General features: G+C 40.3%; 1 protein-coding gene across 5 annotated transcripts in view; it reads left to right on the top strand.

The window, feature by feature from the left end:
- The window catches only part of magi1b (membrane associated guanylate kinase, WW and PDZ domain containing 1b), a 148142-nt gene that overhangs the window by 82313 nt on the left and 53565 nt on the right, over positions 1 to 12264 (top strand). For all 5 annotated transcript variants that reach the window (XM_062444145.1, XM_062444135.1, XM_062444128.1 and 2 more), the window contains exons 3-4: positions 7081 to 7200; positions 11929 to 12171. In XM_062444145.1, coding sequence (XP_062300129.1) covers positions 7081 to 7200; positions 11929 to 12171 — 363 coding nt within the window. The remainder of the gene's footprint in view (positions 1 to 7080; positions 7201 to 11928; positions 12172 to 12264) is intronic.

The raw sequence follows: 12264 nt of genomic DNA, 5'->3' as shown, positions 1-12264 counted from the left end.
GGGGGAATTCTCCCCTCATTTCTTGGCTTTTAATATCTATTAAATTGTTTGTGTGTTTGTAAAGGCCTGTGTATAATGTTGCCATTGAGTGATTTTTACCACTGGCTGAAAAACAAGTGTTCCTCTGCAGTCACCAATACTAAGACATACACAACAATGAAATATAAAACTGATTAAATGTGTGATGGAGATTTCTTGCTTTCACTGGCAGACCAGCCAAATCATGGCACCTGTGTTTTTTTCCTTTCTCACCTGTTCATTGGCTTCAACTTTTTACAAATGGAACAGAAATTATATGAACAAAAACAAAGATTAGATGTGTCTTTGTTGATTGTTCTCACTGTATCCATTTACTAAAGCAAAACCTTTAGTTTTTCAACCCAGGTGATACCGGGTGAAAGAGATAAGATCAGCATTATGAAAAATTTGCATGTATCAGTGCAGAACCTGAGAACAACTATGCAAATTATCTATGCCTGATTTTAAAGCCACATTGGCATTGCATAAAAATATATCAAGTATAAGCTTGTTATCTTCACATTTATATAACTACACTGTGCTAGATGAAACATGTTTTTCTTGTAGGCCATGGTACACAGAGAGATATTTTTTTAAAAAAAGGCAGTTACAGTCAGCAGTAAAACAACAAGGGTAAAAAAAACTGTGCGAAAACATGAATTAGGCTAAATCATTGCTATAAATACCTGTCAGGCATACATTAACACTGTATTATTGCATCTTCTTAGTCTTTCAGTGCTCCCCCTGGAGCACAGGCGGTTGGCAGCAGGAATGTGGAGGTAGAATGGACAGTGGAAGAATTAATATCTCTGTCTGGGGGGCTATGAAACCTCCTTGCAGATGGTAGAGGAATGGATAGATGGTGGTAAGGATGTGAGGCGTCCTTGATAATGCAAGAAGCTTTGTGGATACAGCCTGTCCTGAACGGAGGGCAGAAAAGTCTGATGATTTCTGTTGTGTCCTCATTGGATGTTGGTGTGATTTGAGTTCTGAGGTGTTGCAGTCCCTGTACCAGATGCCGAGGGCCTTTTAGAATGTAGACAAGATTTTGGTTGGGAATCTTGCCCATTTCAGTTGCTGCAGAAAGTCGAGCTACTGAACTTTTCTTAGGGGGGAGGGTGGTTTTATGGGTTCAGGTAATCGCTTCAGCTGAGAAACTATATTTCTGACTCAGTAGTGCTGATATCCTCTGGGATGTTGTCACGATGGGCCTAGTTGAAGTCCATTGTCATCTTTGTTGAAAAAAGCTACTGTCTTAGCTGGTGGACAGCTACCCCTACAACTGCTGATTTACCAGTGGCAGGTTACAGTTCTCTTGCTCAGTTTGATGGTATTGGAGATGATGTTGCTGACACCGACTTGACTGTGGACTTCCCATTAAAAAGTCCAAAATCCAGTTCGAAATGTAGCAATAAGGCCTGGCTGGTAAAGCCTCCATATCATCTCCTGTGGAATGACGGTATTAAAAGCAAAACTCTTAACGTAGCTAGGTCTTCTTGGTGTATAACATAGAGGATATAACATTGTTAGTATAAGGGATCTAAAGAGGTGGAGAGACTGGACCATGACTCATCATTATGAGTACTATGACAGGCACAGGGTAGAAATCACTGAAACTCTGTTCTTGGTTTCTTTGGCATTGGGATGATGGGAGCAGCTGACACATTCAGGAAAAATCTCCTGGTGAAAAACAGACATTAAAAATGTCTGTCAAGACTCAAGACATACTCGAGCAGGTACACTCAGTCCTTGAGAATCCAAACAGATATGCTCTCCAGTCCTGCAGCTTTACATAGGTTACATCTGTATAGAGTGTTCTTCACTTTAGCAGTAGACCAACAGGTGTCTTCATTGAATGGCAGTTTGGAAAACTGGAGTCAGAAATGTGTTTACATACAGTATATTTACCAGGTATAAAACCCTAAAGTTAGCACTTTTAGCATTGCACTGAATGAACCTCACAAGCTTTTAGACAAAGGAAAGAATAAATGCTGAAATGATAACTTTTCTGTGTTGGGCATTCTGCTCTGAAACAAGTATTAATTATTATGATATTTGATACCCCTTCAAACTGAACTACCTGGACTGGTTCATATTTAATCTTTTTACTTTGTGTTGTTTTGCTGTAATGCTTTGATCAATCTGAAGTCTGGTAGGAGACTTAGTTAACACTGGTGAAGTGTCTATTGTGTTCTCCATGCTCATATCTAAATGTCAGAGAGAAGACCAAACAACAGACCATTTAGAGATCTTTAGAGAACTAATCACAATAATGGCTATTTTATGATGAGTTTAATTCTGATAGCACACAACCATAAAGAACATCAGGATGGCAACACAGAGATGATAGGGGGAGAAGGTGATATTATAGTAGCAGCAACATGGTACAACTCTGTGGTACATTGTGGTGTGGCTGTGTTATAGTCACTGTTCCAGTTTTAACTACAAGGTTATTCAGGACTGAATAACTACAGTGCAGAGGTGCCAAACTCTTTGATGCTCTCCTCATTGTAGGGGTCTTATCTGGTCACCATAGGTGGTTCACAGCACAGACAAGACAGTGCTCCCACTGTGGCTGTTATGGTAATGAAACTGTGTGTTTGTGTTTGTGTGTGTGTGTGTGCTTTGCAGGGGACATGGGTGCATAAAGCTCCATTAAGTGATTACCCTCCACCCAATGCTCCCGTTTAGCCCCAGACCATGCCATTTGGTAGCCATGTACCGCCTCCCTATTGTCACTGAGAGTGTGTGTATGTGTGTGCTGGTTGGCAGGGGGTTGAACATCTGCTGATCGTAACAAGTAGTATTTCCTTCTCCTCCTGCACGCAAAGCAGAAATTTAGCATGTCATACGTGTTTTTTTACACATTATAGCATCACATTATACAGTCAAATTTTCAGACTTATCCAGTAATAATAAAGATTTTACATGCAGCACTAGTGTCTAGTGCCACAAGCAGATATAATCTTAGGTTTTTTGAGGCTTCAAACTGACAGCACTCTGCTCTCCAGCCTGAGTTGTAAATTTTAAGCTGCTGCTACACCGCAGTTTCCAGAACTTGAGTGTTCAAATATGCCAAATTAGTGTGCCACATACATGACAGTCTCACAGAATGTTTTCTTCTGTTCAAGAGCAGATTTATACTCTCGGGCTCCCAGCTGTCTGTTGCCCCACTGTAGAGATTCAAGTAATGCTAGACTAATTGGCTCGCTAGTTAACCTTTGCAATTGCACCAGTAGAAAACATAAGCTTTGAATATTTTAATAACGTGGTTGGAAGTGAGATACTGGAAGAACACTGTCATTATGACAATTTTGGTAATTAATTAAGCTATGCATGTATCCTCAGGAATCTGAGTTGAATAGTTCACTAGGGCTGAGTGTCACTCAAAAATGTGTTTTTTGGCAGTTTCCAGTAGTCAGTGCTACAGACCCATCTCTGAAAAAGTACTCTGGTTTCCCAGCTGTATAAGAAATACATGTAACTACAGTAGTAGAGCTGCAACAATTACTCGATTGATACTGATCCATTTGTCAATCAACAGAAAACTAACCAGCAACAACTTTGTAATTTTTTAACAAAAATGCTGAATATTTGATAGTTTCATGTTCTCAAATTTGAGAATTTGCTGCTTTTCTTTGTCTTAGATGATATTAAATTGAGTATCTTTTGAGTTTTTGACTGTTGGTCAGACAAAATAAGACATGTAGCTAACAACTAGGGCTGGGCAATAAATTGATATTATATTGGTATCTTGATATTTTATATCATCCTGGATTTTTAACAAAGTAATATGGTGATATGGAATAAGTGTTGTTCTTTTCCTGCTTTTAAAGGCTACATTACTGTAAAAATGTTGTTTCTGAGCTTAACAGACTGATTTATTATCTGTCTTTATCCACTAACTCATTATATCCACATTACTGATAATTATTTATCAAAAATCTTCTTGCGTAAATATTTTGTGAAAGCACCGATAGTCGCCCCTACAATATCGTCAAAATATTGATATTGATGTATTTGGTTGAAATTATCGTGATATTTGATTCTGTCCATATCACCCAGCACTAGTAATGACCCTTTTGACTGTAGGATATATTGACAGACATGTGTTTGTATTTTCGGATGTTTTAAAACCAAATGAATTTATCAGTTAATCAAAAAGATTATTGGAAGATGAATAATGACAATAATTGTCGGTTGCAGACCCAGTAGCCACATTCCTCAGATCACCAACTTATTTAGAATAATGCTCATGTAGGCATCATTGTCCATGTGATCAGTCAATGCAAACGCATTAAGTATCAGTGTTTTTCTCTTTTTCTTCCCTTTCTTCTTTCAATTCTCTCCACTTCCAATTTCTCACCATTCTTTCCAGCCCTCTCATTGTTCTTGTGCATGCATCATTTATGCTTTCTCGTGTGGACCAGGCCTTTGAGTCAGCCCCCAAAATACTTCATATTTCTGTGCATTGAATTAAAAAGGGAGTTGTGAAGCCATAGGAGACCGTGTAGATGACTGGGTCATCATTGGAGGCCAAACTTCCCCATGTACCTCCCCCGAGTCTCTCTCTCCATCCTTCCAGGGTTGTCCCTAGCAACAGCAGAAACCCAGTGGCATGATGCATGAAGACACAGAAAATACTTTCATTTTTCTTTCCTTTATTTTCATAGAACAACATTTACACCCCGGATCATTTATTGTTGTCAGTTACACAGTTACGGGCTACATGGAGCGTTTTTGTGGGCATGCGTGCATGTGTTTTGATGCAGCAGTAGTGACTCCGAGCTCCCTGTGCTACAGTACGACTGCCAATATCTCAACATTTGTTTCCTTGATCATCTTCTTGAAATGCTAATGATGAATTTTTTACACGCCCACCCACCCATCTTTGGCGGTGAAGATGTTGAAGCCGTTAAAGCCACGAGCCAGCCAGCGGTAGGCGAACACCCTCACAGCAAATCTCCAAGGCTTCATTGTATGTGCCAGTAGCTGGATTATGCTAACTCTTAGCTTTGGGAGTCTCACTCCTTCTCTTGTCTTCTGAATTTTAGAGGTCAGCATCCGGAAGAGCTGTAAGTCTGTCGCTCGGCTCATCCAATCCCAGCCCGGCAGGAATCTCTCAGTCCCAGCCTGTCTGTCTTTCTCACTCCGTTTCCCAGCTTGGTCAATGGGGCTTTTGTTGGGGGGGGGGGGTGTATTGAATTAATTAGGCCTATAGCGATGACAGTGTCTTAGCCCATGGGCCTTAGCCAAGACTCTGCTTTTCTATCCCTTTTGAAACACTGGTCACAATTCCACTTCCTTGGTTTTCTAAGAGCAGCAGTGTCTAAATAGAGTCAAAATCAATGGCCACTTTTGTGTGGAAAGTGAACTGACAGTCGGCTGAAGGCCCGGGCTCGGCTGAGGACTCTCCAAGGTTGACACTCGGTTAAAGACTTGATGCTTGGGAATGAGCGAAGTGACACTGTTTGTTTGATAGACTTCAGAGGGGATCTGTTTGACTTAAAGTCAATTTCCTGAGGCTGCATGAGTGTCTGGTCGCTAACGGTGGGTTTGGAAGTTTGTAGGGACTAAATTATGAATGTAAGTGATCTACAGGAAGAATTTCCATCAGATTTGTCCCTACTTGAAGGGCAGATGCACATACATACATACATGTGTTAGTCTTTAAAAAAACACATAACAGAAGACTAGGCTGTGATTGTGACAGCTGCATGTCCACAATGTTAAATGTGAGGGAGTCAATGTCTTCAGTATCTTCAGACATGGGCCTCATGAATGCCTCTCTACATGCGCTGCATGCTTGTGCGAGTTTAATGCATGCTTGCTGGAGTCAGGATCCAGCACATGTTTGATTTATCACCAGTGTCACTGAACATGGCTGTAGCGGGAGCCTCTCCCCCAATCCCCAAACATCTATTTTTACTAGCTTATTGCTTACCAACCCACTGGAGACAGAGCGATTGCGAGATAAGACTGATAGATCAAGAGACGGGAGAGAGGGAGGGTTAGAGGGAGGAAGCGAAGAAGAAGAGAAAGTCCTCTGTTGCTGCCAAACAGATGTTTGTCAGAACGGTCGAGATGAGAAAGATATTTTGCTGCGAGCATCTTGACAGCGCTCACAGCAAGATCACTTCTTCAGCCACTGACGGAATCATTTTCTTTTTGTAGAAGGTTACAATGAAATGAAACAGAGAGAGCAAGACAACTGGCAAGATTGATATATAACTTTAGTCAGAAAATATGGGAAATGTGTGAAGTGAGCAAAGAAAGCAGAATAAAGAATATTCAAAACATTGAAAAAAGAAGTGGTATGACTTTTCCATCAGGTAGATTTGCAGCGTTGTCTTCTCAGGATTGTATGTGCTGTAAAGCTGGTTACCATTGATGCCACACTGGCCAACTGTCAGCAGTCATTAAAGACAAGTGCTAGAATCTCACAGGCTACATGCCAAACCACACACACACACACACACACACACACACACACACACACACACACACACACTTTCCCCCACATATGGCAGGATCCCACAAAGGTGATACTATGATACCTCACACACTATGGTACCCCAGCGTGAAGGAGCATCATAGCCAACAATGGATCATGTCTCTTTTGGAATCTGCCGTCAGTGTATAGCGATACACCTTTTTTTCCTTCTTTTTTTTCTGACATCATTGCATTCATAATTTGCATCTACCAATAATACAGTCGTTGTTATAATATGCTACAAAAATGCTATAAGTTAGAGCTGCCATGATTAGTCAATTTTACCTTTTTCTGACATTTTATAGACCAAAGAACTAAGCCAAACAATAATTACAACTAACAAACAGATTAATCATTAGTTGCAGCCTTATTATAAATATAATGTCTTAAACACTTTACATCCCTTCTAACACTGGAAATTGGGACAGTGTTAGTCAAATATATTGATGCAGTTGTCTTAAGGGATGGTGTGCCTGAAGGGTTCAGCTCTGAAATCTTCATCTGTGTTTCTTGTTTTTCATTTTAGTTTTTTTTCTAACCGCTGCTCCGTCTCTTTTTCTGATGTCCAGGTACAACCCGCCCCCCACGTGAAGGTGAAGTTTCTGGCGTGGACTACAACTTCCTCTCAGTTGAGGACTTTCTAGAGTTGGAGAAGAGTGGAACCCTTTTGGAGATCGGAACATATGAAGGTAAATGAGGAAAATCACACTTGTTTGGATGCATTATAGTTAACTTTTACAGATACACACTTGCTGTGATTTGCTTACTAGAGGGAACAAAGCTAAATACAGACGCCTCATACAGAGAGAGCAGTGGGAACCCTCTGAGGTAAAGCGGTGGTATAGGTCTGCTCCACCTGCATATTTTTGGCAGGATATGAGCTCCCCTAAATGTTGAAGAAGTGGTTAGATAAAAAAAAGTAAAGGAAAAAGTTAAACTCAAATCACCCTACTTTGCATTTCAGAGTCCAATTTGCAGATTTTTGGTGCATTTTTGTGAACTTTATGAATAAATTATCCAACATAGAGGATGTGACATCACTGACATGTTTCCAGTGTAGCTTTTAAGTTTCATTGCATACACTTCAGTTATATAGAACAACAACAGTGAATATCTATTGCTTCTTGTCATGGTGTTGTCATAGACACAGGTACAGACGGGCCCTATTACTTCCACAAAGTCTCTTCATTTATTACACATGAAACAGGCTTTTACAGATTAGCTAATCTTTTGTTCATACACACATTTGAGGTTGCACCTTGGGCTTTGGGAAACAGTGATTGACATTTCTCACCATTTTCTGTTCTTTTTTGATCTATTGAGTAAAAAGTGTTAGTTACAGCTAGCACAAATGCACCAAACAGTTGCAGTGACTATACTTAGCAGCTCTCAGACATTACTTTCTCTTTTTCTGTGCGTGTGTGTGCCAGTGTATCAGTAAGTGCACATGCTTTAATTGTGGGCATTGAACCTGACTTAGTTTGAACAGCAGGAATTAACCAAGTCCTTCTGCACCTCTAGCTAGCACTTAAAGCTTGCCCATTCATGGTACACACTGTCAGTAAGCAGGCATGTTGTACCCCTGTCTAGGCCAATCAGCCTATTTCTGGACAGGTACACCTGCTGGCACAACAGGAGGGAACCATGTACTATCTGTGCCTCCGCTCAGTGCTCAAAACATGACACAGTTAGGTCTTGGTGCCAGTCCCTGTGAGTCAAAGAACACATGCTCAACATCCAAAAAACAGACTGAAAAACTCTAATGCAGAAGAGGCTGATATACTAACATCTCCTCAATTTGACATAATGCCACGCAGCAAGAAGACATGTTGTATTTTGAGAGGGTTTTTTTCTCAAATGGAAACATTCATGTTTATTTGCTCTTGGTCTGTTACAGCAGCATAAATGTAGTTCAGATAGCCTACAGCAACATGTTTACCTCCTTTCTCTGGGGGTTGCTGAATGCAGCACTCAGAGATATTGGACATCACTGGATGAAGTACAGTAGAGGAAGACGAGGAGAGTTGAAATAATGCAACAAAAAGTTTGTTTGAAAGCTGAAAAGGTTGCTGTCAAAATCTTGAGTGGCAAAGGTACAATAATGGAAAGAATGGTATGGTGAATGCTGGATTTTTTTTTAGGGACTGAGGAGTTGTCAGTAGTCAGTTTTTGGTTGATATTGTGTAGGCTTACTCACACTGACAGGCATACACACATGCACACAAACACATCTATGTTGGTATTGACTCATTTGTTCAGTATGTGATCTTTTGTTGCTGCCAAGATTAAAGAATCTGTGTGTTGGTGGAAACATTAGTCATGTGTGGGGTGTCAAGCCTTGATAGGTTTCAATCATCTTTCCCCATCTCACAGTAAAGGTCACTGTCCACAGTAGCAATAACAGGAAAAAATCATTTGGATATCTTTGTTATATGCATTGTTAATGTCACTTGTTACCAGTGTTTAGAAAGAGTTTAAATCTACTCTAAGTAAGACAGTTTTCATTGACCAGCAAAGCCAAAAGAACAGTAATCATGACACAAAGGATGTGTCACACACCACTTTTGCTTCACTGCTGAATCAGTCACCACTGACACGCTGCAAGGACTGTAAACAACAACAACAACACCAGTCAGTCGGAAAATGTTTAAAGCGTCTACCGTGTCCTCTTAGCTTGTTCACTGTTCCATAACAGTGGATTTCCCTCTGACGGCTTTCCTCTTATCTTAACCTAGGAGAAACAAACAAGGCTGATGGACTTGAGACTAACAACATATTGACTCCCCTCCACTGACAGTGTAGAGACACTTTCAAAATCTCCCCTTTATTTTGTTCTTAGCCAGCTTTAACTTGAAGATGGGGTGAGAACTGGTCCGTCATAGGGAGGGTTGGGAATATAACCAAAGAGGAGTCATTGATACAACACATCAGATGCACGTTTTTGATTGCCAAATATCAAAAATCACAAGCATAATAGAAAAACCAAGGTAAATTTGGATCATTGTTTTACAAACCACAAGATACAGGCCTATTTTGAGGTTGGTGGATAACTCTCAGAGCCTTTTCCCATCTACTGTGGAGTGCCTCAAGACAGGGCTCCCTCATCTTTTTGCTTTATATTAATGACAATGTATTAATGTGGCATCTAAATAAAGAGAAGATATTAGTTGATTAGTAAAACAGAATAAAGACCCCACTATTTGGAAATGGGCCTCTTTTACACCAAGATCAGCCTGAGTAAATTCTGTTTGGTTAGTGTCAATAGTTTCAAAATCCTCTGCTAATTACTCGGGCTGAATGTTATAACCTGGGACATGCTGCTATTGCTTTAAAGGCACTTGGAAAGGTAGATGTAATATCACTCAGAACTAGATATCTGGCTAGGAAGGAAAAGTCATTGGACAGAGACAGCCTGAAATTGTTGGCCTCATGTCTGATCCAAAGTTATTTTGTCTATGCTTTTGTTTCATGGTGCTGGACTCTTACGGAGACGAGCAGCACAAAACAAACTGGTTGGAGTCACAAATCACTTACGCTTGAGTTATGTGGGTAGGTGTCAGTTTTAACAGCTTCACTGGCTTCGAGTAGACAGCAGGGGACATCAATTCCTATAATTATTATTATTATTATTATTATTATTATTATTATTATTATTATTATTATAATGTTGAAAAAAGGGGGATAGGGTGGGTGTTATAGTGTTAACACCAGAGTGGAAACCTAATGTTTTGGATGGAGACACCAGGAGATAGAAGATCAGTGAGAATAGATGGTCCAGAGGGAGATCTGATTCGGACAAGAAGGTTGCGCTTCAACAATGGGAATCCACTAATCATGTTCAAAAAATAAGAAAATGTTGCACATCTTAGATTTGCCAGGCAAGGAGGACAGATTAATCACATTTCACTTGTTTATTTGGCTCGGATCATAATACCAAAATGCTTATGTGTTTCAGCATCACTTTCTTCTTCAAAGCATTTGAAAATGAAATGTAAGATGTGCTACCTCTTCATATTTCTCTGAGGGAGATGTTACCTGATAGAGAAGTTTTAAATGACTTTTTCATTGGACTATGAAAACTGTTTTCAAGGTGTCAACCTCCAACACACCTGTTGATTTTCATTACAAAACTCTGTAGACAAATAAACCCTTACAGGCAAGTTGGATGTGCACATGGTTGTGTGGTTATTTTTACAACAGTCTGGTGCTGTTGGCATAAAGCTTTTTTTAAAAGGAGCGTGGCGCTGCTTTTCCTGCTGTGCACCGACTCCAAAATAGAGCCCTGTAAGTCACAGAGAAGCAAAACACCTGAATATTTTTATTCTTAAGCCAAAATACTGCTTTTATATCCTCTCATACAACCAGTTTCCTTTCTTACTGTAAGCTCTGCAACTGTAAAGTTCAAACCATGATTCATCTGTGAGTAAGACTATTTACTGATATTGAACAGGAAAATTGTGGTGTGTTTCGGTCCTTGAACACAATAATTAATTCAGAATGTTCAGACTGGTTTTGGCATTTCAAACGTATTTGGAAACTGCTATTTTCCCATTTAAGTTATACTCTGCCAATTTGTATTTTGACTGTAGTGTTGCCACCTACAGCCGAATATGTTTTGCTGTTGCCTGTATATCTTGGATGCAGATGGCAGATATGCACTTCTGTCTCATTAAGATGTTGGATTTATGTCCATCTTCAGATGGTACAGTCTCTTTAGGTCTGCCCACTCTTACTTGGGAAGAAAATGACTCAGTTTGTGTTTCTGCATGTTTTGCTCTCTCCCTTTTGTGTAGCACTGGCACTGGTGACCAACTTGGCTGCAAAAAGTTCCACACGTTTTTATGAACTACTAAAGTACTACTTGTGTATCGGGAACATTATGTTTTAATGTTTTAGTGAAAGAAATGATGGTGAGAATGATGTCATCCAACTGGAAGGCATATGTTAATGTCATTTAAGCATTTCTCAGAGAAGTTGAGCTCCAGGGAAGTGCAATGAATTAAAAGAGAGGCAATGTGGCAATAATGTATTAGTTGTGATACATACTTCATATTTCCTGATACTGTATGAACTTGAAAAAGTATGGAATATTTGTTTAGAAGTATCACGTCATTAAAAGAAAAAAAGAAAAATTCAATTGGTAATAAAAAGTGGTCTTGGTTGTGAACTTTATTTTAGATCAACAAGGAAGAAATTTAGTTTTACTTTCTACACAGACACTTAAATTCTCGCACAGACAAAACTATGCCTCTTTATTTGCATACAAAGGCTGTGACCACCCCCCACCCCCACCCAAACACACACAACCCTTTTACCCCTCCTATCTTGCCCTCCTACTAAAATGCCCTTCTTTTCTCTGTCTTTTTTTAATCCCCCCCAACCCCCCCCCCCCCCCTGCCTTGTTCTTCGTTGTCTAGGTAACTATTATGGGACGCCCAAGCCACCGGTGCAGCCCCCCGGTGGGAAAGTGATTAGCAATAGCAGCAGCGGCGGTGATGCCCCACTGCCAGACAGACTCAGCGGTAGCCTGCCGGGCTCGCAGCACTCCACACCCCGACGCTCCAAGTCCTACAATGACATGCACAATGCTGGAATAGGGCCTGGAGAGCAGCAGCAGGAGGACGACGAGGACCTCCCTGACATGAATAGTAGCTTTACAGGTATGTATGAGGGAGCAGGAGGAAAGGCAACTTTTCATTTTGGTGGAAACCACTTTCTTGGAAGTTCTCTCAAGCAGCCGAGCCAGACTAAAG

Source organism: Scomber scombrus, chromosome 3 (assembly GCF_963691925.1).
Source record: "Scomber scombrus chromosome 3, fScoSco1.1, whole genome shotgun sequence".
NCBI lineage: Eukaryota > Metazoa > Chordata > Actinopteri > Scombriformes > Scombridae > Scomber > Scomber scombrus.
Note: the sequence above shows the minus strand (reverse complement) of the source record. Positions and strands in the feature narration are given on the sequence as shown.